At 48.1% G+C, this 24,513-nt stretch overlaps 1 protein-coding gene across 6 annotated transcripts; it reads left to right on the forward strand.

Annotated features, from left to right (window-relative positions):
- The first annotated feature begins 7,033 nt into the window (after positions 1 to 7,033).
- On the forward strand, positions 7,034 to 23,401 carry SPDYC (speedy/RINGO cell cycle regulator family member C). Of its 6 annotated transcripts, XR_003972463.1 has the most exons (10): positions 7,034 to 7,243; positions 8,657 to 8,788; positions 13,801 to 14,093; positions 14,939 to 15,124; positions 15,385 to 15,443; positions 15,913 to 15,998; positions 16,100 to 16,271; positions 16,354 to 16,696; positions 21,220 to 21,333; positions 22,320 to 23,401. XR_003972463.1 is itself a non-coding variant. In XM_030333162.1 (9 exons), the coding sequence occupies exons 3-9, from the start codon at positions 13,961 to 13,963 to the stop codon at positions 21,258 to 21,260; spliced, it is 1,020 nt and encodes a 339-aa protein (XP_030189022.1). In that variant the 5' UTR covers positions 7,034 to 7,243; positions 8,657 to 8,788; positions 13,801 to 13,960; the 3' UTR covers positions 21,261 to 21,506. The 6 variants fall into 6 exon arrangements, 5 of the variants coding, with proteins under 5 accessions (XP_030189022.1, XP_030189025.1, XP_030189024.1 ...); XM_030333162.1 differs by lacking the exon at positions 22,320 to 23,401 and having other exon boundaries at positions 21,220 to 21,506; XM_030333165.1 differs by lacking the exons at positions 21,220 to 21,333; positions 22,320 to 23,401 and adding an exon at positions 16,865 to 17,127.
- The last annotated feature ends 1,112 nt before the right edge of the window (positions 23,402 to 24,513 follow it).

The raw sequence follows: 24,513 nt of genomic DNA on the forward strand, positions 1-24,513 counted from the left end.
TAGTAAAATGTTGAGTAGCAGAGAAAGTGGGCATTCCTGTCTTTGTTCCTGAACTTCGTGAAATGTTTCTAGTGTTTTCACTTTTAGTTAGATACTGGCATCAGAATTAAGATATATAATATTAGTGGAGTGCCCGGATGGCTCAGTTAGTTAAGCATCTAACTCTTGATTTTGGCTTGGGTCACTGAGGTTCGTGAGATCGAGCCTCACTTGGACTCCGCACTGACAGCAAGAAGCCTGCTTGGGATTCTCTCCCTCCCTCTCTCTCTGCCCCTACCCTGTTCACACACATGCTCTGTCTCTCTCTGTCTCTCTGTCTCTCTGTCTCTCTCAAAATAAATAAATAAATAAATAAATAAGGCATGTAATATTAATATATCATATTTTAGGATTATACAATTGCTGTTATACTTAATAATATGTGACATTATGTACATATCATACATCTATACATGCATATATTAACGTATACACATATATACTATATATATGCATATATAAAATATCTTTCAATTTCTATGTTCTTCAATGTTTTTGTGGAAACAGGGTGTTGGATTTTGTGGAAGGTTTTTTTTCATCATTAAGAATAAAATCATACGGGGCGTCTGGGTGGCTCAGTCAGTTGGGCGTCCGACTCTGGCTCTCACAGTTGGTGAGTTCGAGCCCCGCGTCGGGCTCTGGGCTGATGGCTCAGAGCCTGGAGCCTGTTTCCGATTCTGTGTCTCCCTCTCTCTCTCTGCCCCTCCCCCACTCACACTCTGTCTCTCTCTCTCTCTCAAAAATAAATAAACATTAACATTTTTTTTAAGAATATAATCATACAAATTTTCCCTTAAATCTATTAATATGCTGTGTAATATTAATGGACCTCTTACCATTGAGCCCATCTTGAATTTCTGGAACAAAGCCCACTTGGTCGTGTGTTGGAGGAGGTCATCCAGAGGACGTGACGGCCAGTCGCCCCGCCAGCTGGACCCAGGCAACTGGGGGCTCCTCACCCTCTCCCCCATCCTCGGAATGTGTGTCCTGCTTGCCTTCCCAGCCCGAGAAGCTGTCCAGGAACACAGCCTGATGATAGTAAAGTCATTTTAAATCGGTTTGTTTTCTTATTGTTGAGTTTTAAGGGTTCTTTGTATATTTTGGACTACAGTCCCCTACCCGATGTGTCTTGTGTAAATACTTTCTCCCTGTCCTTGGCTTGTCTTCTCATTCTCTTGACATTATCTTTTTTTTTTTTTTTCTTGACATTATCTTTTGCAGAACAGAAGTTTTTCATTTTAAGGAAGTCCAGCTTATCATTTCTTTCTCTCATGAATCGTGCCTTTGGTGTCGTATCTTAAAAGTCATGATCTTACACCTTCAATGTCATGTTCTATGTCAATTATACCTCAAAAGGACTGGGGGCAGGGGAGTCATGGCCAGACCCAAGGTCGGCTAGATTTTCTCCAATGTTATATTCTAGGAGTTTTATAGTTTTATATTTCACATTGAGGCGTATGATCCGTGTTTAGTGAATTCTTGTGAAGGGTGTAATGTCTGTGTCTAGATTCGTTTTTTTGCGCGTACATATCCAGTTGTTCCAGACCAATGTTGAAAAGACTGTATTTTCTCCACTGTATTGCTTTGTTCCTTTGTCGAAAATCAGTTGTTTATATTTATGTGGCTCTATTTCTGGGCTCTCTATTCTGTTCCATCGATCTATATGTCTACTCCCCCCCACCCCCGCCCCCCACACCACACTGTCTTGATAACTGTAACTTTTCAGTAAGTCTTGAAATCAGGTAGTGTAGTCCTTCTGCCCTTCGATATTGAGTTGGCTCTTCCGGTCTTCTGCCTCGCCAGGTAAACTTTAGAATCCGTTTGTTGATATCCACAAAATTACTTGCTGGAATTTTTGTTAGGATTGCACTGGATCCATACATCAAGTTGGGAAGAATCGATATCTTGGCAACGTTGAGCCTTCCTAGCTATGAATATGGAATATCGTTCCATTTATTTAGTCTTTCTTTGATCTCTTTCATCCGAGTTTTACAGTTTTCCTCATATAGATTTTGTATACGTTGTGGTAGATTTATACCTCAGTATTTCATTTTTGGGGGATGCTAATGGAAACAGTTTTGTGTTTTTAATTTCAAATTCGACTTGTCCGTTGCTTGTGTATAGGGAAGAGATGGACTTTTTTTATTTTTAAGATTTTTTTTTTTAAAGTAATCTCTACACCTAACGTGGGGCTCGAACTCACAACCCTGAGATCAACAGTCACATGCTCCAATTGAGCCAGCCAGGCACCCCAGAAAGCAATGGACTTTTGTATATTAGCCTTGTATTCTGCAAACTCGCTATAATCACTTATTCGTTCTAGGAATTTATTGTTGATCCTTTCAGATTTTCTACATCGATGATCATATCGTCTACGAACAAGAATCAGGTTTATTTCTTCCTTCCCAATCTGTACCCCTTTTATTTCCTTTTCTTGTCTGATTGCATTAGCTAATACTTCCAGTGCAATGTTGAAAAACAGTGATGACAGGGCACATCCTTGCCTTGTTCCTGATCTTATTTGCACAGCTTTGAGTTTCTCACCGTTAAGTGTGATGTTATCCGTGGGGTTTTTGTCGATACTCTTTATGAAATTAGGGAAGTTTCTCACTACGCCTAGTTTACTGAGAGTTTTTATCACGAATGGGTGTTGGATGTTGTTGAATGCTTTTTCCGTATCTACATGTGATTTTATTTTATTATCTTTTTAATTTTTAATGTTTATTTTATTTTTTGAGGGAGAGGGAGAGAGAGAGAGAGAGAGACAGAGTGGGAGCAGGGGAGGGGCAGGGAGAGGGAGAGGCAGAATCCGAAGCAGGCTCCAGGCTCCGAGCTGTCAGCACAGAGCCCGACGAGGGGCTCGAACCCATGAACTGTGAGATCATGACCTGAGCTGAAGTCAGACGCTGAACCAACTTAGCCACTCAGGCGTCCCCTATTTTATTTTTTATTTTAGAGAGAGAAATAGCAAATGGAGGAGAGGCACAGAGAGAGAGAGAGAGAGAGAGAGAATCTTAAGCAGTCTCCACACTCAGCACAGAGCCCCACCCAGGGCTCGATCCCACGACCTTGAGCCGAAATCAAGAGTCTGAAGCTCAACCAACTGAGCCACCCATGCACCCCTGGAGCTCTTCACCCTCACGGCCTGCCTTTCCGCCTGGGCAGAACCTCTGCCCCACACTGCTAGGTAGTATTTTCATTATCGGTACTTTTTAGAACTTTGTATTCCGGTTTGTTTTCCCCAAATTACTTTTGGTTTTGTGTTTATGAATAATTTCTCATTTTATTGCGTCGTGCTCAGAGAATACTGTTGGCATTTCTACTTTATCGAACTTACTGATGATTTCTTTGCGACTGAAGCGTGATTAGGGTTTGTTTGTCGTTGTTTTGAATATTTTGTTTCTTTGGATTCATGGTTGTTTTTTCTTGGGGGGGGGGAGTTTCCTCAGTTGATGTGTTTCATTTTCTGATTTGGGGTTCTTTTAATTAATGAATTAAAAAGTTTATTTATTTTGAGAGAGAGAGAGAGAGTGTGAATGAGCGGGGGAGGGGCAGAGAGAGAGGGAGGTGGGTATGGAGGATCAGAAGAGGGCTCTGCGATGACAGCAGCGAGCCCGATGTGGGGCTTGAACTCATGAACAGTGAGATCATGACTGAGCAGAAGTCCACCGCTTAACCAACTGAGCCACCTAGGTGCCCCTATTTAAGTAGGCTCTGCGCCCAATGTGGGGCTTGAACTCGTGACCCTGAGATCAAGAGTCCCGTGCTCTCCCGAGTCGGCCAGGTGCCCCCCACCTTGTTTTGGTTTTTAATAATAGCTCCATACAGATCTGTTAATGATCTTCCTTTTCATTTTTGTGGTATTGTTTTACAAGATTCCTAGTTCAACAGCACTCTCTCCTGTCAATATAGCAAAGTCCACAGTTGAGTGGATTTTCATTTGTTTGGTGGGGGGAGGGGCTTGTGGCCTCCAACTTTTCCCTTTTTGCATTGTAAGACCCTGAATTTTCCCCTTTTGTTTTTTACCCCCTCCACCACCCAGTTGCTCAAGGACACCCCTTGCTCATTTTCGCCTTTTTTTCCTTCTCCCAGAACCTATTTTATTTTATTTTATTTTATTTATTTTTGAGAGAGAGACAGAGAGCGTGAGTGGGGGTGGGGCAGAGAAAGAGGGAGACACAGAATCCGAAGCAGGCTCCGGGCTCCAAGCTGTTGGCGCAGACCCGTCGTGGGGCCCGAACTCCCAACGGGGAGATCATGACCTGAGCTGAAGTGGGAGGCTTACCCGACTGAGCCAGCCAGGCGCCCCCTTTTTCATTTTTTTAAGTAAGTTTTATGCTCAACGTGGCGCTTGAGCTGATGACCCACAGATAGGGTCCGGTTCCATCAACTGAGCCAGTGGGGCGCCCCAGAACCTATGCGTTTTAAAGACTGACCGCCCCCCCCCCCAATCCCACCCACTTTTAAATTCCTTCCCGGTAGTGTAAGCTCTGACCTCCCAGGACATTCTCCCAGCATTTTCAGACTGTGGCAGAACATCTTAGCGGCGGAGTTTCTGGATCAACCTTGGGCCCTGTTGCCAATCCCTTGTCCCTGGTTTCTCTGCGCGGGAAGCCTGGTGGCCGGCGGGGTGGGGTCCGCGCTGTGATTGGGCGGGCTTTCTTATTATTTACAGTTATTTTCAAGTTTGGACACTCTCTACTTTCAAGTTATGCTGAGGCTGTGGTTTCAGCAGAGTTTTAATCCCCACTCTTGTTATTCTGATTTGTTTGGGGAGGAAACACCGAGAAATGGGGATCCAGGCAGCTGCCGTGGTCCTCAGCTACCCCGAATCCCCCCCCCCCTTTTGTTTGGTGACTTTTTAAGACAGAGTTTTGTTCATTAGCTTTCACCTTTTCTTACGTTCCAATATTTGCATTTGAGGTCATAACTTCCTCTCTGAGAATTATTAGCTGTGTCGCCCAACTTTGATATGTGATATTTTCATTATGATTGCAGTCTAAAACAACACAAATCTATTACCTAACTTTTGCTGTGTGTGTGTGTTTTTCCCTTAGCCCAGAAATGTCATGAAACGTTTCTTCGTGTCCAATTTTTTTTTCTATTTATCTGTTTATTGGTGATGTTTAACTTAATGGCACTGTGGCCAAAAACCACAATGATTTGAGTACTTTGAAATTAGTTGAGGTGCATTCTGGTCTAGAATTTAATCAATTAATTTATTGGAAAATGTTCTGCGTATGCTTTTCTGCATTTAGGTGCACCGCTCCCTATTTGTCCACTAGGTCAAATTCATTAACCACTTTCTTCATATCTCTTATAGCTTTGCTAAATTTTTTGCCTGCACACGCCATCAAATCTACAACTGTGATTTGTCTGTTTTTCCTTGTCGCTCTATCCATTTATATATATATATATATATATATATATATATATTATGTGTATATGTTATATATATAAATTTACATACTTTTATTGCTTTATTGCTATTTGTTTTCCCTTGTGGTTCTATCTACTATGTATATACTTACATATCTTTATGGCTTGTGGACTTTATTTTTAAGAGTAAATAAACTTAAAATTGCTATATATTTTGAAAATCATGATGCAAGCACCCTCTTTCTGTCAAGTAATGCTTTTAACCTGAAATTTATTTTTTTTCTGATACTAATGTAGCTACTCTAGCTTTCTTTTAGCATTTGCTTGATTTTTCCCCTATCCTTGTGCTTCCAAACCCTTTATATCCTTCTGTTTTATGTGTATCTTGTATAAATAGCATGCGGTGCTGATATACTATTTTATAAATAGTAGATTAGTTAGCATAGTGTAAATTACGCTGTGATAAGTGCGGTAGGCAGAATAATGCCCTCTCAAAGATGTCCACATCCCAATTCCTGGCAACTGTGACCATTTTCCTTACGTGACAAAAGGTACTTTGCAGGGGCGCCTGGGTGGTTAAGCGTCTGACTTTAGCTCAGGTCATGATCTCACAGTTTGAGTTTGAAGCCCAGAGTCAGGCTCTGTGCTAACAGCGTGCAGAGCCTGCTTGGGGTTCTCTCTCCCTCTCTCTCTGCTTCTCCCCTACTTTCTCTCTCTCTCCAAATAAATAAACATTTTATTACTTCTTAAAATTTTTTTAAATTTTTATTTTTGAGAGAGAGAGAGTGCGTGTGCAAGCTGGGGAGGGGCAGAGAGAGAGAGAGAGAGAGAGAGAGAGAGGTGGAAGGTCCGAAGCAGGCTCTGTGCTGACAGCAGACAGCTCGATGCAGGGCTTGAACTCACGAACCGCAAGATCATGGCCTGAGCCAAAGTCAGATGCTTAACCCACGGAGCCACCCCGGCGCCCCATAAGTAAAAACTTAGAAAAAAAAAAAAAAGGCACTTTGCAGATGGGATTAAGTCTAGGATCTTGAGCTGGAGAGACTATTCTGGATTAACCAGGTGGGCCCGATGTAATCATAAGGGCCCTTCAAAGTGGAAGTGGAGTCAGAGTTAGAGATGTTCTCTCTGCTGCTGTCTTTGAAGGTGGAAGAGGGAGGCTGAGCATCAAGGAACGCCGGCCACCTGCACAAGGCATGGGACCTTCCTGACACCTTGACTTTAGCACAGCGAGACGCACTTTGGACTTCTGACCTCCAGAACTGTAAGGTAATAGATTTGTATTGCTTTAAGCCGCTAAGTTTGTGGCAGTTCGTCACAGCCGCAAAGAGAGATCCAATGCGATAAAAAGCAGCTCCAAAAATCTCGGTGGCTTTCAAAAACAAAAGTTTATCTCTTGCGTAAATTGCATGCCCTTTGTGAGTTTGACTTTGGATCCATTTCGTGTCTTCTTAATTTTTTTTTTTTAACGTTTATTTATTTTTGAGACAGAGAGAGACAGAGCATGAACGGGGGAGGGTCAGAGAGACGGAGACACAGAATCTGAAACAGGCTCCAGGCTCTGAGATGTCAGCACAGAGCCCGACGTGGGGCTCGAACTCACAGACCGCGAGATCATAACCTGAGCCGAAGTCGGCCGCCCAACCGACTGAGCCACCCAGGCGCCCCTCGTGTCTTCTTTATTCCCTACTCCGGGCTGGAGAGGCTGCCCAGTGCAGATGGAAGAGAGCAAGGGCAGAATCATCCTGGGGCTCTTACAGCTTCTGCTCAGATGTGGCACAAACCATCTCTGTTCAAATTCCATTAGTTGAAGCAAGCAACCTGGGTAAGTATCAGATGGCGTAGGGAGTAGAATTGTCCCAGAGGAAGGACGCCTGTCTTATTGGGAGGGACTAGCATGTATAAAGGCCCTGGGGCAAGCAGTGGAGGGACAGAGTTGACCGAAGAATTGACAGAAGCTGGTCTCCCTGGAGGGCGCTTGGAGGGGCAGGGCCAGGGATTGGTTGGAGAGAGGAGCAAGGCCAGACGTGCAGGGTGGCAGGGCCTGGTAAGCCATCTATTCATCCAGTGAATATGAACAGAGTGCTTACACAGTAGGCTCTGAGTCAGAGCTGGAAGTCTGGGGACAGACGAGGCCGACAGGGTCCCTGATCTGAAAGCACTGACCTAGTGAGAAGTAACAAGGAAGCGAGATGATTGCAGACAGTGATCCTCTAAGTACCACAGTTAAGGAGTTTGTATTTTGTTGAAACGACTATTTTCTTTTCAATTTTTTAAATGTTTATTTTTGAGAGAGAGAGAGAGAGAGAGAGACATAATGTGAGAGGGGGAGGGGCAGAGAGAGAGGGAGACACAGAATCCGAAGCAGGCTCCAGGCTCCGAGCCGTCAGCACAGAGCCCAGTGCGGGGCTCAAACCACAAACTGTGAGATCATGACCTGAGCTGAAGTCAGACGCCTGACTGACTGAGCCACCCCACCCAGGCGCCCCAAAAGGACTATTTTTAAAAGATCATTGCAGCTGTAGAGAGGGTCCAAAGCACAGGACGTCAGAGACTGTCCAGCGGACCACTGGGGTAGTCATGCCGGAGCTGATGCCCAGGGAGGCAGTGGAGAGGAGAGGTGGGCGTGAATTAGGGAGAGATTTTTGAGCTAGAATCCATAAGATACAGTGATGAAGTGGATGTTGGGGGTGAGAAAGAAAGTAGAAGTCCTTCCAAATTCTCACCCGAGAGAACACTGCCCGGCAAGGGGAATGAAGAAGCAGCTTGTGGGGGGGGGGGGTCCTTACCCCAAAGTAGACCTACTGTGTGCTTCCTATTTACATAAAGTTAAAAGCAGGCGAGACTAAAAACTAACCTATGAGGATAGACTCCAGAATGGTGATTCGTCCTGGGGGAAACAGAGAGGGAGGGGACACCAGAGACCGAGCAGGGCACGTGGGGCCTCTGGCTACACAGACGTGTTCTGAAAATTCATCCAGCTACTCATTTCTGTTCTGTGCACTTTTCTATGTGGCTGCTGTGCCACAATAAAATATTACATAAATAAATAGAATAAAGAGAGCATAAAAAAGTGAAAAGCAATGACCTCCAGTTTTTTGCTGTTGCTCTGTTAATTGAATTTAATTTTAAAGTTTATTTATTTATTTTGAGGGAGAGGGAGAGAGAGAGCACGCACAAGCGAGGGAGGGGCGGAGAGAAGGAGAGACAGAATCCCAAGCAGGCTCCTCACCATCAGGGCTGAGCCCAGTGTGGGGCTTGAATTCACAAAGTGTGAAATCACGACGCGAGTGGACAGCAAGAGTCAGGTGCTTTGCCAACGGAGCCACCCCAACGCCCCTGTTGCTATGTTAATTTTAAACAACTATTGGTAAGTAGATGGGGAAATGGAGGAAGGGACAGGTTCATGGGGGCAGATGAGGAGAAAACAAGCAGAGATGTCCGAGAGGCAGCCAGGGGTACCAGTGTGGATTTGGAGGAGTGTCAGGGCCGGGAAGAATCTTTGGAGCCTCTGGAAGGATTTACAGCTGGTGGAAAAAATAAAGCAATTCAGGGAGCAAATCGGGAAGCAGGTGCCAAGGCAAGGGGCCCGGAACCAGGCCTGGAAGTTTGGCTGTCCTCTGCCTCTTGGATCCACGGTAACCCTCTGGGCATGCACACTCGGGGCTCATGTCCAGCTCCCCCCTCCTCCTATCTCTGCCCGCCCCTGCCCCCCAGGCCTGTGTCTCCATCCAAGCCAGCCCCCTACAGGTCTACCCAGGGCAGCTTCAGCCCCCAGCCTCTGGCTCTTTCTTCTCCAGGGGTCTCCCCTTGGCTGCCTCTCCTCTTTGGCTTTTTTTTTTTTTGTCTCTCTCTGGGGCTTCTTGAGGCCTTTGAATGGGAGAATCCCTACCTTTGAAATCCCACAATCTATTTTTAAAAAATCGATAACTGAACATCATCACAATGAAAAATTTCCTCTGTGAAAGATAATGTCCAGAGAGGGGAAAAGATGAGCTATAGTTTGGGAGAGAATATTTCCAAATCATATATCTGACCAAAGCTTGGATCTAGAATATGTAAAGAACTCTCTAAACTCGACAGTAAGAGGGGCGCCTGGGTGGCTCAGTTGGTTAAGCGTCCAGCTCTTGACTTTGGCTCAGGTCACGATCTCATGGGTTCATGAGTTCAAGCCCCGTGTTGGGATCTACGTGACAGCGTGGATCCTGTTTGGGATTCTCTCTCTCCTTCCCTCCCTGCCTCTCCTACACTCGTGCACCCCCCCCCCCATCAATAAATAAACATTAAATAAAAATAAACTCGACAGTAAGAAAACAAACCATCCAATTAACAAACAGGCAACAGACTGGAACAGACACTTCGCCCGAGAAGACGCATGGATGCAAAAGTGTCCCGGGGCTGCCGTGTAACAAAGTACCACAACCCGGGGGGCTTCGAAGATACATCTCATCTCTCACAGTGCTGGAGGCTAGAAGCCCAAAGTCAAGGTGTTGAGGGGCCATGCTGCCTCTCTGGTGGGTGCAGGCCATCTCTGATGTTCTCTGGCCTGCCACCACAGCAATCTCGGCCCCTGTTGTGACCTGGCTGTCTGCCCTCTGAGTGTCGGTCTTCACCTGATGTGCTCCTCTGTGTGCCCGTCTGTGTCTCTTCTCTTCTTCTAAGGACACCAGTCATACTGGACTAGGACACACCCTAATCACCTATGACCTCATCTTAACTTGATTACATCTGCTGAGACCCTATTTCCAAATTACATCCCATTCACAGGAAACGGTGGTGGCGGGGAGGGGGGTGACCTCAACACATCTTTCGGGGTCAGCAGTTCAGTCCACGACAGAAAATAAGCGCACGAAAAGATGTTCAATATCATCAGCCATCAGGGAAATGCGCATCACAACCACGCAACTAAGGAAACCGAATAAGAAAGACGCAGAAGTATGTAACACATTATACAAAGAGTTCCAGTGAAGACTGTTTAATTAAAATTTGTCGCCTCGAAACCCAACGATCAAAAGTTTATATGTGGATGACGTCCGAGTACTAAAAAAAATGGTGAAGAAGGTGCATGTTCATTTACAGGTGGAAATAACTAGAAGGGTAGAAGGGGTGCCAAAAACAACAACAACAACAACAACAGCAACATAGGACTAAAAAAGAAGATTGGTAATTCCAAAACTGTCTCTGAAAAACGGCCACTCTGAAAAACAGCTTGGCAGTCTCTCATAAAGTTAAACATACATTTAGCACAGGACTCCTCCTAGGTGGTTACCCTACAGAAATAAAAACCTGTGTCCGTGTAAAATCCCATACATAAATCCCTATCGATGTTCATAGCAGCTTCATTTGTAATGGCCCATACTGGAGATCACCCATTCCATACAGTGGAATACTAGATGGTAATAGAAACGTTTGGGAATAAAAAGGAAGGAACCGTTGATACGTGCAACAACCTGGATGGGTCTCAAGCACAAAAAAAAAAAAAAAAAAAAAAAAAAAAAAAAAAAAAAAAAATCAAAAAGGGAGCGTTTGTACAAACTGATGAAATCCGAATAATATGTAGAGTTTTGTTGTGCCGACGTCAGTTTCCTGGTTCTAACTGCTCTGTGGTTATGCAAGATGTTGTTACCCTTGGGGGAAGCTGGGTGAAGGGGGCACAAACACGAATGAAAGAGGAGAGATCACAACCAACACAGCAGAAATAAAAACAATAATAAGAGAACATTAGGAGCAATGATGTGCCAATAAAATGGGAAATCTGGAAGAAATGGACAGATGCCTAGAAACGTATAAACTACCAAAACTGAAACAGGAAGAGATAGGAAAATTGAACAGACCCATAACCAGTAAAGAAATTGAACCACTAATCAAAAGTCTCCCAACAGGGGCACCTGGGTGGCTCAGTCGGTTGAGCGTCCGACTTCGGCTCAGGTCAGGATCTCACAGTTTGTGAGTTCGAGGCCCGTGTCGGGCTGTGTGCTGACAGCTCAGAGCCTGGAGCCTGTTTCAGATTCTGTGTCTCCCTCTCTCTGCTCCTTCCCCACTCATGCTCTGTCTCTCTCTGTCTCTCAAAAACGAATGAACGTTAAACAAATTAAAAAAAAAAAAAAGTCTCCCAACAAACAAGAGTCCAGGACCGGATGGCCTTCCAGGGGAAACCTACCAAACATTTGAAGAAGAGTTAACACCCATTCTTTTGAAGCTCTTCCAAAAAATAGAAATGGAAGGAAGACTTCCAAACTCATTGTCTGAGGCCAGCATTACCTTGATTCCAACACCAGACAAAGACGCCACTTTCCTTACCTCTTAAGCAACATCTGTGCGAGTCTAAATTCTTTCAACATAAAAAGTGAAAAAAAAAAAAAAATTCTCCCCAGTGTGGAGTGTCAGATGCCCAAGGCTGTCACTGAGGGGATGGGCCTGAAGCACACCCGCAAGCTTTTTTCTACCAACCTACCGAGGGGGAGGGGTCAAAACTACAGCTGGCCTGGGGGAGTCATTCATTCATTGATTCATTCATTCATTCTGAACACCTCCTCCATGTCAGACTCTAGACCAGACAGCCAGGCTCCCTGCCTTATGCTTCAACGTGGGGCCTGAGGCCAAGAGACCCCAAAACATCCAGATACCCAGAAACTCGGAGAGATTGAGAGACAGCAGAGAGATCAAGAGATTAAGCGACTCAGAAACCAACAGAGCCTGGGGGACACAGAGCAGGAGGGGCAGTCCCTAGGAATGAAAATTCACACCGGCAGCCAGGGCCGAAGCCTGAGCCTGGGAGCAAAAGCAGAGACGACTGCTGGGTGTCCAACCAGTGACGAGCAGCTGGGTCACAGGAAGGAGCCTGCATCTGGGGTCCCGGGACCTGAGCTCCAAACCTGTTCCAGTACTCACAACCCATGCGGCCCAGCCACATTCCCTTCATCTTTCATTTAAATGTCAGAGGTCGAGGGGCGCCTGGGTGGCGCAGTCGGTTAAGCGTCCGACTTCAGCCAGGTCACGATCTCGCGGTCCGTGGGTTCGAGCCCCGCGTCGGGCTCTGGGCTGATGGCTCGGAGCCTGGAGCCTGTTTCCGATTCTGTGTCTCCCTCTCTCTCTGCCCCTCCCCCGTTCATGCTCTGTCTCTCTCTGTCCCAAAAATAAATAAACGTAGAAAAAATAAAATAAAATAAATGTCAGAGGTCGAGGCCCTGAGCCTCAGTTTACCATCTGAGAAATGGCAACGGGAACCACAAGACCTACTTCCCAGGGGCAGGTGTGCTGGTCCCGTGACTTGAGCCCACTTGGGACTTGGAGCATAAATGATTCAGCTTCTTTCTGGCCTCCGTTTCTATCAAAATATGTATTTTATTTTTTATTCTATTTTTTTAGGTTTATTTGTTTATTTTGAGAGGGGGAGAAGCAGAGGAGGGGCAGAAAGAGAGGGAGAGAGAGAATCCCAAGTAGGCTACGTGCTGTCAGCACAGAGCTTGAGGCGAGCCTTGATCCATCGATGGATAAAGGGATAAGCAAAGTGTGGTCTATACACAGAGTGGAATATTATTCAGCCGTAAAAAGGAAGGACATCCTGACACATGGTAGGGCGTGGATGAACCTTGCAGACATGCCAAGTGAAGTAAGGGCATCACAAAAAAAGCCAACCCCTGTGTGATTCCACCTGCATGAGGTCCCTAGAGTAGTTGACTTCACAGACGCAGAAGTAAAATGGTGGTTGCCATGGACCATGGAAGGGAAACAGGGAGTTACTGTTTAACAGGTAAAGGCGTCCAGTTTTGCAAACGGATGGTGGTGATGGTTGCACACTAGGAATGTACTTAAAACTACTGAACTTAAGGGGCGCTGGGGCAGCTCAGTCGGTTGAGCATCCGACTTCCGCTCAGGTCATGATCTCACAGTTGGTGAGTTTGAGCCCCGCGTCGGGCTCTGTGCTGACAGCTCGGAGCCTGGAGCCTGCTTCGGATTCTGTGTCTCCCTCTCTCTCTGCCCCTCCCCCGCTTGTGCTCTGTCTCTCCCGCTCTCTCAAAAATAAATAAAGATTAAAAAAAATTTTTTTAAACTACTGAACTTAAGTATGGCTAAGGAGGCAATTTTCATTATGTATATTTTACCACAATAAAAAAAAAATTGGGAAACAAAGCGTCACCCGTCAAATGTGGAAAGTAATGCAGGTGCTGACTGTCCCATAGGGTTGGAGAGGGAGTAAATGAAGCGGTGAAGACGAAAATCTTAAGGGCAGCTAGGGGCGAGGAGAGGGCTTGACTGTCTTTGGCAAAGGCCTCCTCTCCAGGCTTGGAGCCACAGGCCCGGCTCCCCCAGCCGCTAAAGGATCTTGGGAAGGGGATGTGGACTCCGGGAATTCTCGTGCCAGGACACTCTCTTCTCTAGCTCCGAGGTTTTTGAGATTCCTGGATCTGAAACAAACACAGACACAGCCAGCTACCCTGCCCCAGCAAGGCGCAATCAGTGAACGGGGCCCAGGCCTCATTTCCGGGCCCTGCACCTTGGCTCCACCTTTGTAAAGAGGTGGGGAGGGGGCCGTGTCGCCATGCAGGCCCTGGGGTCCCGCCGGCCTGCCTTTACCCCTCTTGAAGGTGATGCAGCTTTGGAGAAGCCCTTACCCGGGGAGCCGAGCCGCAGCTGGGAGGCGAATGTGGAGACCGAGCTGACTCCAGGCAGAGGTGAGCGGTGATGCCCCGAAGCCCCGCCCCCTCCCCAGGAAGGGGCCTGATTGGCGGAGGGCTGCGAGGGCGGGGCAGCGCCGGGGCTCTATAAATACAGCCGCTCTGCGCCGGGAGTTATGCTGTAGGTAATGCCGTAGCTCAGGTAAGGCTTTTTGGAGGAGGCTGGGCTGCTTGTGGGAGCCTAGGTGGAGGCCCCCAGGTTGGCCACGGGGTGCCGGGCCGCACCTTCTGAACCCCGTAGTTGGCGTCTCTCCCCGTAGCTTGAAACGTTTGAGGTGCCCCCCGCTCAACTTGTTCTAAAGGCACCCCCCCCCACCCCCCACTCCCGGGCCTCAGTTTCCTCTCCACGAAGAAAGGGGTTGGTGGTCCTTCCAGGTATGCCACTTTGGTGTGGGGTGAAGGGGTAGTTGGGAGTTGGGGAGCAATTAAACTCTTCGGCTTTGGGGGGGTCAGACAGGCCCCACAGTTAAGTAGCCGCGAGTCTTGCCCGCTTCGGCTCCTGTGTTTGCAAAAGGGGTATTGGGGTGTACCCATCTTCTGGGGTTTAGCGCTCAGCGGCGCCAGAGGTGCCTGTCGCTCCCATTCTTGCTCTCCGGCCTGGCCTGGGGGGTGGGGTGGGGGGGCTGGGACGCGGTGCGAGAGCTGCAGCAAATCGGCTGCGTTTCTGGCCTCCCCAGCCCACGCGTACCCCACTTTCTGCCTGCTCCGAGCGCCGCCCCCACCCCCATCTCCACGCCCGACTCTCCATCTTCTGGAGGCCCCCTGTCTGGCCACCCTCGACCCCCTCGACGGGTGGGGGGCAAGGGGGTCGGGGCCGAGTCCCGAGGCTACTTTCTCCACAGGCCATCCTGCCCCACCGCGCCCTACCCGCCCCCACCCCCATGAAATGAGCGACACTCAAGACTTTGCCACTTTCCCCGTGGTTGCCACCCAGGTGAAGCTGGGGGGCTGGAGCCGTCAGGGTGGGGGCAGCGTGTCTCTCCGCCCGCGCCCGCACCAGGAGCTCCAGGCCTTCCTCAGCCTTCTGGGTGAGTTCCCCGGGGTGGGAGTGCCGGGGCGGGGTGCTGGGGGACTTGGGGGGACCCAGTGTGAGCCAGTGTGAGAGGTGGGACCTGCCCAGGGCAGGCATCTGAAATCTCTGTCCCTTCCCTTCCCAGGTGACCCCAGGGAGAAGGGGGGGGGGCATGTCAGCAAGTGGGTTAGATGGAGGCTTGGGCTCTGGGGTGCCACTCTTGGCTTGTGTGGGGGTGTGGTAACCCCAGTCCATCATTTCTCTTCTCTACTCCAGAGCACAGTTTCCTGCAGGAATTCCTTTCCAGAGATCCCTGTTTCCAGATTTCAGATAAGGTGAGGTGACACCGAGTAGAAGCCCAGTCACAAGAGGCTTGAATGCTGCTATTTCATTGAGTCTCCCGGTCTGATGGAGGGAGCACCTCCCTTTTAGATCCTTGTTTTGTTTTGTTTTTTAAATTATTTTTAAGTCTATTTATTTTTGAAAGAGACAGAGACAGCATGAGCAGGGCAGGGGCAGAGAGAGAGAGGGAGAGAGAGAATCCCAAGCAGGCTCCGCACTGTCAGCCCAGAGTCTGACGCGGGGCTTGAACCCAGGAGACCGTGAGATCGTGACCTGAGCTGAAATCAAGAGTCAGATGCTTAACCGGCGGAGCCCCCCGGGCGCCCCTAAATCCTTGTTTTCACCCCACTACTTCCCCTGGGTTCTCTACCCTGCACCATGGCTTCCTTGGGTGCAAATGGCCCCTCACGGCCCCCTCTCCGGGTGCCTAACCGTCACCTCTGCCCCCCTCTGTGTCTGCAGTATCTCCTGGCCATGGTGCTGGTCTACTTCCGGCGTGCCAACCTGAAGCTCAGCGAGTACACCCACAGCAACTTGTTCTTGGCGCTGTGAGTGCCCAGGGCAGGAGGGGGGGACCCTTGCTAGGAGTTGTGGGAGGGGGCAGGGCAGATGCTTACTTCTGCTTTCCGCCCCCTGCCTCCGAGGCCAGGTTTCTTGCAAATGACATGGAGGAGGATCTGGAGGACCCTAAATGTGTGATTTTTCTGTGGGCCCTGGGAAAAGATTGGCGTCGTCAGGTGGCAGACTTCCTGCACCAGAGGGATAAGCTGTGGGCCCGGATGGGCTTCCGGGCCATGGTGAGCCGCCAGTGCTGTGAGGAGGTGAGGCCCCGCCGCCATCCTGGGGTGGGGGAACAAGGCCGGACCTCCCACCCCCATTGACTACCCGCTCTCCTCATGCCAGGTCATGGCCAAGGAGCCGTCCCATTGGGCCTGGACTCGAGAGCGGCGTCCCCACCACGGTGGAGCTCAGAGGGGCTGCCCAAAGGCCCGGGTGCCCCTGCCTGGAGGCCCCGGCCTCTCGCCTCCTCACTGTTCCCTCTGTGCCTTGCCCCCTGCCCACGGCCTCTGCAGCCACCAGCCCCGCCCCTTGCCTGTCTTATCCAAGTGCCCTTCCCCAAACCCTGAGTGCCATTGCCCTCCCTCCCAAGCTTGTCTCTCAGTGGCCGAAGACCCCTTGGTGGGGGGCTTCCTCATCATCCTGCCCCCCCAAATGCAGCTGGAGCCGGGCACCTACACTCTCCACAGTGAGTTGGGGACAGGAGCGGGGGGCGGGCTTGGGAGCTTGGGAGGCAGATGTGGGGCCCAACAGAATGGGAAGTAGGGGCACAGGGCCTGGGGTCCAGCAGGCCTGGGCGCACGTCCCAGCTCTGCCACCTCCTAACCGTGGGCGCTTGGTGGGTTTCCTCTCTCAGCCTCTCCCTGACCTTTCTCCCCAGTCCTCCCGAAGCCTCCACCGTGCCCTAGGCGCTGATATTTGCAGGGTGAAGAACAGCCCGCCTGCTTGTCTGCTGACCCAAGCCCTACCGGCTGTGGGCCCCCCGCCCCGCCCCGGCCTTCTGTCTTATTGGCCACAGGCTGGCAGTGCTGCCCAGGCCCCCCAGTCCCCTCCTCCCAACTGTACCCACTCTGACCCTGGCCCCTCTAATAAACTCGTGTCTACAGGACACCGACTGTGCTTAGGCCCTGGCCTGGCTCCTTGACCCAGGGTAGGGGTAGGGAGGGAATTGGGGGGGGGGGTGTCTACCAGCTTTAGGTATCAGTGATTGAGACTCACGAGCAGAGGCTCTGTAATAGCAGTTTTCCTTTCAATTGATGACCGGTCATCCTGAGCCTCAGTTTCCCCTCTGTAACATCACCTATGCATGATGAACCATACACACAGCGTAGCTGGGGTTGAATGAGATGAAAATACACGCAGTCCTTACAAGGCCCTGGAACCTGTAGGACAAAAGAAAGCTTAAATGGAGAAGTACTCTGTGGTTAGCTCAGACAGGGCTGCAGGGCCTGGTCTGTTTAGGAATGACACTTGGTGACTGCCCTGGGCTGCAGTCACATATAAGGTAATTCTTATAATACATCTACCCCCCATCCCGAAAAGTCAACCTGTTAATGAGGGAGCAGAGAAGGCTTTCCAGAGAAGGTGGCGTTTGAACTGGGCCTTGAACAATGTCAAGTGTGCCCATGAAGGGACAGAGATTGGGAGGTAGGATATTCTTGGATAGTCTAGAGTCGAGACGAGCACTTGGTCTCTGATGTCAGACAGCTTAAATCCAAATCCCAGGTTCCTGTGTGGCCTTGGCATGTTACTTAGTTTCCATTGCCTCCTCCGCAAAATGGGTATTACTCTGGGATGGGTGTTGTGTGAGGTTTGAATTGCATTAATCCCAGAAGGTTTCAAGCTGTCTCGGGAACAGAGCTCAGGGGTGCCTGGGTGGCTCAGTCCGTTAAGCGGCCAGACTCCATCTTGGCTCAGGTCTCGATCCCAGAGTCTCTCAGGATTGTGAGTTCAAACCTGAGTTGGGCTTCATGCTGGGCCAGAAGCCTACTCAAAAAAAAAAAAAAAAAAAAAAAAAAAAAAAAAAAAAAAAGGAACAGAGCTCAGATGGAAGCCCCAGGTGTTACTAGTAGAGGGAATGACTAAGGAAAGTCTGGAGGGGAGGGTGTGTTTGGGGAATGGCTGGAAGTGAAGCTGGAAAAGTCCACCTGGTCAAACAGGGGAGTCTGGGCACCATTACCTTGCATGCTCTACGAGTGGCTCCCAAAAAGTGTAGAAGTAAGAAAGCCTGGAGGTTGAGCCCATTAGAAGCCAAGACGAGGGCTACAAAGTATTTTTAATTTGGTTTTCAAATAAGTAATATATTCACCTGTACCTTTTAAATTCTTAACCAAGAGTCACCTCCTACCCCTGGCTCCTCTCCCTGGAAGCTATAAAACTTGTCGTTTGTGTCCTTCCACAGAAAGAGTATAAACATACATAACCAAATGTGGTGTAATAAAAATATGTATATATATTTGGTCTTAGTCCCTGGTTCCCGGTACAGAGTTACTAAAACCCTTACAATGTTCTGAGTCATAGGAGTGACTTCTGTTATTCACAGTGAGCCCCTTTGGGCCACACCTGAATTTGTGTTAATGAGGCAACTCAGGGTGGGGCCCCCACTTAACTTCAGAGTGGGGGCTGGTCATCCGAAAGACCAGTCAAGAGTGGGAAGTGGAGGAGAGGAGAGGACTGGACATTGGAACATTTCTGGGTTGATGAACAGAGACTGTACCCGGGGGGGGGGGGGGGCGCGCCTAGAAAGGCCAAGGAAGCTCTTTCCCCCTCTCCACCATACCTTGCCCTACACACCTCTTCTATCTGGCTGCTTCAGGGTTGTATCCTTTATTTTTTTTAATTTTCTAATGTTTATTTTAGTTTTGAGAGAGACAGACAGACAGACACAGCGTGAGCGGGGGAGGGACAGAGAAAGAGGGAGACAGAATCCGAAGCAGGTTTCCAGGCTCTGAGTTGTCAGCACAGAGCCTGATGCGCGGCTCGAACCCACAAACTGTGAGATCATGACCTGAGCTGAAGCCGGATGCTTAACTGACTGAGCCACCCAGGCACCCCTAGAGTTGTATCCTTTAAACAACTCGTACACAAAGCACTTTGTTGAGGTCTGTGAGTGTTCTACCAAATCAGCAAAGCTGAGGAGGGGGTGGTGGGCACCCCAGATTTGTAGTAAGCCAGACAGGTGTGTGGGTCACCTGGGCATCCCATTTGTGGCTGGCATCTTGTGGGACTGAACCTTTAACCTACAGGATCTGTACTAACTGGGAATTTATGTCAGAACTGAACTGAACTGTAGGTACCTAGTTGGCATTGGGGAGTTGGAGAATTGGTGTGGAAAAGTCACATGTATTTGGTATCTGGGAAGAAACACATTTGATGTGAGAAGCGGTGTCAGAAGAACGACGCCACACCAAATATATATATATATATATATATATATATATATATATATATATATATATGCCCCCCTCCCTTTTAAAAACTCAAAGGGAAGAATTCCATGCATCCTGGTGTGTGCTTATCCACATATTTTGAAGACGGTTCCTTATCCGTGTTCCTGTTGACAGCTCTATAGTATTCCTCTTCATGGATGGACCAAAATGTAACTTGTTCCTTATTAATTGACATTTAAGTTGTTTCCAGAGTTCTGCTATTCCCAACAGTACTACAGAGTCACTAAGACTGGGTAAGGATATCATTATTCAAAAGTGAAAAGATATCTGTACTCTGGATTCCTAGAATTGCTCGAAGGCTACATCAAAATAGTCATTACAATTTTTGCCAGAGGTCCCTCTATAGAGGCTGTACCCATATCGATCCCCACTTCCAGCAGTACATGTGAACGCTCTTTTCCAGAATATTCATGAGTCAGTAACCTACCAGATCTTTTTATCTTTGGGAAATGATCTCTTGGTGAAGTTCAAATTTGCATTTATTTTTCTTTTGAGTGAATTCAGAGTCATACCTTTAAGAACTGTTTATCTCCTGGGGCGTCTGGGTGGCTCAGTCGGTTAAGCGGCTGACTTCAGCTTGGGTCATGATCTCACAGTTCGTGAGTTCAAGCCCCGTGTCGGGCTCTGTGCTGATGTCTTGGAGCCTGGATCCTGCTTCGGATTCTGTGTCTCCCTCTCTCTCTGCCCTCACCCACCCCTGCCCTGCTTGTGCTCTGCCTGTCTTTTTCTCAAAGATAAATAAACATAAAAAAAAATGTTTTTAATTAAAAAATAAAAATTTAAAAATCTTAAAAAAAAGAGCGATTTGTCTTTTTTTCTGTGAACTACCCTGTTCTTTGCCCATTTCTCCTGTTTTCGGTTTCTGATTGACATAAAAGGGTTTGCAGGAAAAATAGCCCTTCAAGATGTAAATTGTAAGTATTTTCTTCAGTTCATTACTGACTTTGCTGTGCAGATTTTTTAATGTAGTAAAATAAGTTTTTGGGGGCTTTTGGGGTTTGTGTCATGGTTGAAAAGACCTTTTCCACACTGACATGACTAAAGAATCTTCTCCCTTAGCTCTTGGCCACATTTTTGTTTTCATTTTTTCCTTTTAAATCTTGGGTTCATCTGGAATTTATCATATACAAAATTCCTTCCTATATTCCTCATGCCTTTTATTAAAAAACTCAACTTTTCTCAACAGATTTGAAATGTTACTTTTATTATATACTAAATTCCTGTGTGCATTTGGATCTATTTCTAGATTTTTCTATCTTCCAATGATCTATGCGTGTCAATACCCCTCTTTAATTATTACATTAAATTATTATGGATTTGTTGTGTTTTAATATCTGGCAGAGTTAGTCTCCCCTGATTTTTCTTTGTTTTCGGAAATCTCCTGGTTATTCTTATTTAATTTCCCTATGAACTTTATTTTTTTAAGGCTTTTAAATTTATTTTTGAGGTGGGGAGGGGCAGAGAGAGAGAGGGAGAGAGAGAATCCCGAGCAGACTCTGTGCCAGCAGCGCAAAGCCCAACGCAGGGCTCGAACCCGTGAACTAGGAGATCATGACCTGAGCCGAAATCAAGAGTCTGAAGCTTAACCAGCTGAGCCACCTAGGTGCCCCTCCCTGTGACTTTCAAATCAGCTTTTCTAACCACCTCCCAATCAGAATATTAATTGTGATAAATCTGTAGATGACTTTAAGGAGAACTGACATCTTTGTGAAGTATCTTGGTATCCAGAATAAAGCGTCTGTCCCCTGACTTCTGCTTTCAGATGGCACCAGTGGCCAGTGGCTCCCCAATTTGTACTTCTGAGAGCTGTTCCCTCCTCAAGCATCTCTGCTTGGAGGGATTGTTCCCAAAGGTCTTCCACTGTCTCCTCAGCTTGGTGAGTCCCCCTGCCTCATTAATCCACTTAAGTGGTCAAGCCACATCAAGGGTTCAGTGTTATCTTTGATCCCTCCCGGTGTTCCAAGAGCCAGATCTAATCAGTAATTAGGTCCTATTGGTGTGTGTGTGTGTGTGTGTTTTTAAGACTAATTTTTTTAAAGATTTTTATTTTCTGAGTAATCTCTACACCCAACGTGGGGTTCAAACTTACAACCCCAAGGTCAAGAGTCACATCCTCTACGAACTGAGCCAGCCAGGCACTCCAAGTCCTGGTGGTGTTTGTTTTTTTTTTTTTTTAATTTTTTTTTTCAACGTTTATTTATTTTTGGGACAGAGAGAGACAGAGCATGAACGGGGGAGGGGCAGAGAGAGAGGGAGACACAGAATCGGAAACAGGCTCCAGGCTCCGAGCCATCAGCCCGGAGCCTGACGCGGGGCTCGAACTCCCGGACCGCGAGATCGTGACCTGGCTGAAGTCGGACGCTTAACCGACTGCGCCACCCAGGTGCCCCAATGGTGGTGTTTTTAACAGCTTATTGAGGTCCAGTTGACATACAATAAACCACGTATACTTAAAATGTACATTTTGTTTTGACATGTATACACCCATATTACCATAATCGAGATAGTGAACATAACCATCACCCCCAAAAGTTTCCTCGAACCCCTTGTCCATCCTTCCCTCGCACCCTTTCCTACCTGCCGGCCCCCACTCTCGCCTCCAGGTAACCACTGATCTGCTTTCTGGCACTCAATTGGCATCCTTTCTCTGGAATTTTCATATAAGTGGAATTACATAGGATGAACTCCTGCCTGGCTGCTTACATTTCTTGTAATTCTGAGATTCACCTCTTGTTCGTCTTTACTGCTGGGTAGTATCCTGTTGTACATGCATACCACAATTTGCTTATGCATTCACAATGCGTGGATGAACATTTGATTGGTTCTAGTTTGGGCTGCCACAATTACAATTTCTGTGAATAGCTTTCAGCTCTCTTGCCCTGAGGAGGCCCCAGTGCAACTTTTGTCGCCAGTCCCGAAATCATCCGGCACTAGCCACCTCCACCACGCCGCTTACATTCGAGCCCCAGGAGATCAAAACTGTATACCTAAAGTGCACTGGCAGGGAGGCCGGTGCCGTGTCTGCTTGGGCCCCCAAGATGGGCCCCTTAGGGTCTGTCCCTCAAGAAGATTGGTAACGACATCGCCAAAAGAAACTGGTGATGGCAAGGACTGGGGATGACAGTGAACAGATAGGACGCCATACGGGCGGTGCCTTCTGCCTCTGCCCTGATCATCAAACCCCTCAAGAAACCACCCAGAGACAGAAGCAGGAAAACATGAAGCACGGTGGGAACATCACTTTGGATAATATTGTCAAGTTACTGGACAGATACCGCACCCACCTTTAACTAGAGCACTTGGAACCCACTAAAGAGATCATGGGGATTGCCCCATCTGTGGGATGCAGTGTGGATGGCTGTCACCCTCACGACACCATAGATGTCAGCAGTGGTGCAGTGGGATGCCCAGCTACAAAGGAAAAGGTCTCAAGGAAAGATCGTTTGATGACTGTCCCTACCAAAGCTATGAATATTCATACACAAGTCTTTGGACATGCGCTTTTATTTCTCTTGGGTAAAAGCCTAGGAGTGGAATAATGGGTCATATATGGTAGGTGTATGTTTTAACTTTTTTCTTTTTTTTAAGATGGACTATTTTTTAGAGCCGTTTTTGGTTTACAGAGAAACGGCTCCTTAAATACCGAGAATTGGGCACATACCCCCCTCTTTCTCCCTTACATTGTTTCTCTTGTTGTTAATATCCTACATTTGTGTGGTATAATATCATGTAACTATCATTGTAGTATCATACAGAAGTTTCAGGCCCTCAAGAAGCCCCCAGTTTCATCTATTATCCCTCCCCACCTCCACCAAACTCTTGGCAACCACTGATCTTTTTTTAACTATCTCTAGTTCTGTCTTTTACAGAATGTTACATAGTTGGAATCCTACACTACATAGTTTTTTAATGGCTTCTTTTTTTTACACGTTTATTTATTTTTTAGGGGAGGGCAGAGAGAGAAGGAGAGAGAGAATCCCAAGCAGGCTCTGCCCTGTCAGCACAGAGCCCCATGTGGGGCTCAGATTCAGGAACCCATGAGATTAAGAGTCAGACGCTCAGCTGACTAAGCCACCCTGATGCCCTGTTCTTTTACTGAGCAATAGGCATTTCTTTAAAGTTTATTTATTCCTTTTGAGAGAGGGGGAGGGGGAGAGAGAGAGAGAAAGATGGAAGCAGGTACATTTGAATGGGGGAGGGGCAGAGAGAGACAGAGACAGAGAGATGGGAGCAGGTGCACTTGAATGAGGGAGGGAGGGAGAGAGAGAGACAGAGAGAGAGAATATCCCCATCAGGCTCTGTGCTGTCAGCGCAGAGCCCCAGGTGGGCCTCCTTCCCCCAAACTGTGAGATCATGACCTGAGCAGAGATCAGGGTTGGAGGAGGCAAGAGAGGAAACGGCGCGTGCAGATTAAAACAAAACAAAACAAAACAAAACAAAACAACAAAACAAAACACACCAGGGGGCCGGTGGCTGGAACTAGGGAATGAATCGTAGGTTCAGGAGAGAAGTAGACGGATCTGATAACTATTTAGGATACATCATATCAAAGTCTAAATCAGCCCGGATTATACACCTGAATATAAACCCTAAAACTATAGATAAGCCTAGTGTGCTGCTTGAGCAGAGCGTTAGGGCAGGGCTAGGTGAACCATGGGCGTTTCCATTACACTCCACTTGGGGTGGAAGACTGCTCAGATCTGTACAAAAGAAGGAGGCTGCAAGGGAGTGGGACGGAGGGGGCAAGAGAGGTCAGTGCGAAGCCCGGGGCTGGGGGAACGCCGCTAGTCCTCCTCCCTCCCTCGGTCTTCTGGCTTCTCCAACTTCTCCGGGCGCAGCTCTGCGGGCGGGAGGCGGGATCTCCCGGCCTTGGGTGGGCCTGGCGACCGGCTCGCAGCCTCTGCCGCCCCCTCCTGGGGGAGGTGGCACAAGGGCGCTCCCAGGTGGGGGGGCCGAGGGCCTGGGGGCGAGGGCAGGGCCGCCCACCCCTCGCAGGGTCCGGGCTCCAGAGACCCCAGAGCGCGCGAGAGAGACGGGTGCCCGCTGCGGCTCACCT

Source organism: Lynx canadensis, chromosome D1 (genome assembly GCF_007474595.2).
Source record: "Lynx canadensis isolate LIC74 chromosome D1, mLynCan4.pri.v2, whole genome shotgun sequence".
Lineage (NCBI taxonomy): Eukaryota > Metazoa > Chordata > Mammalia > Carnivora > Felidae > Lynx > Lynx canadensis.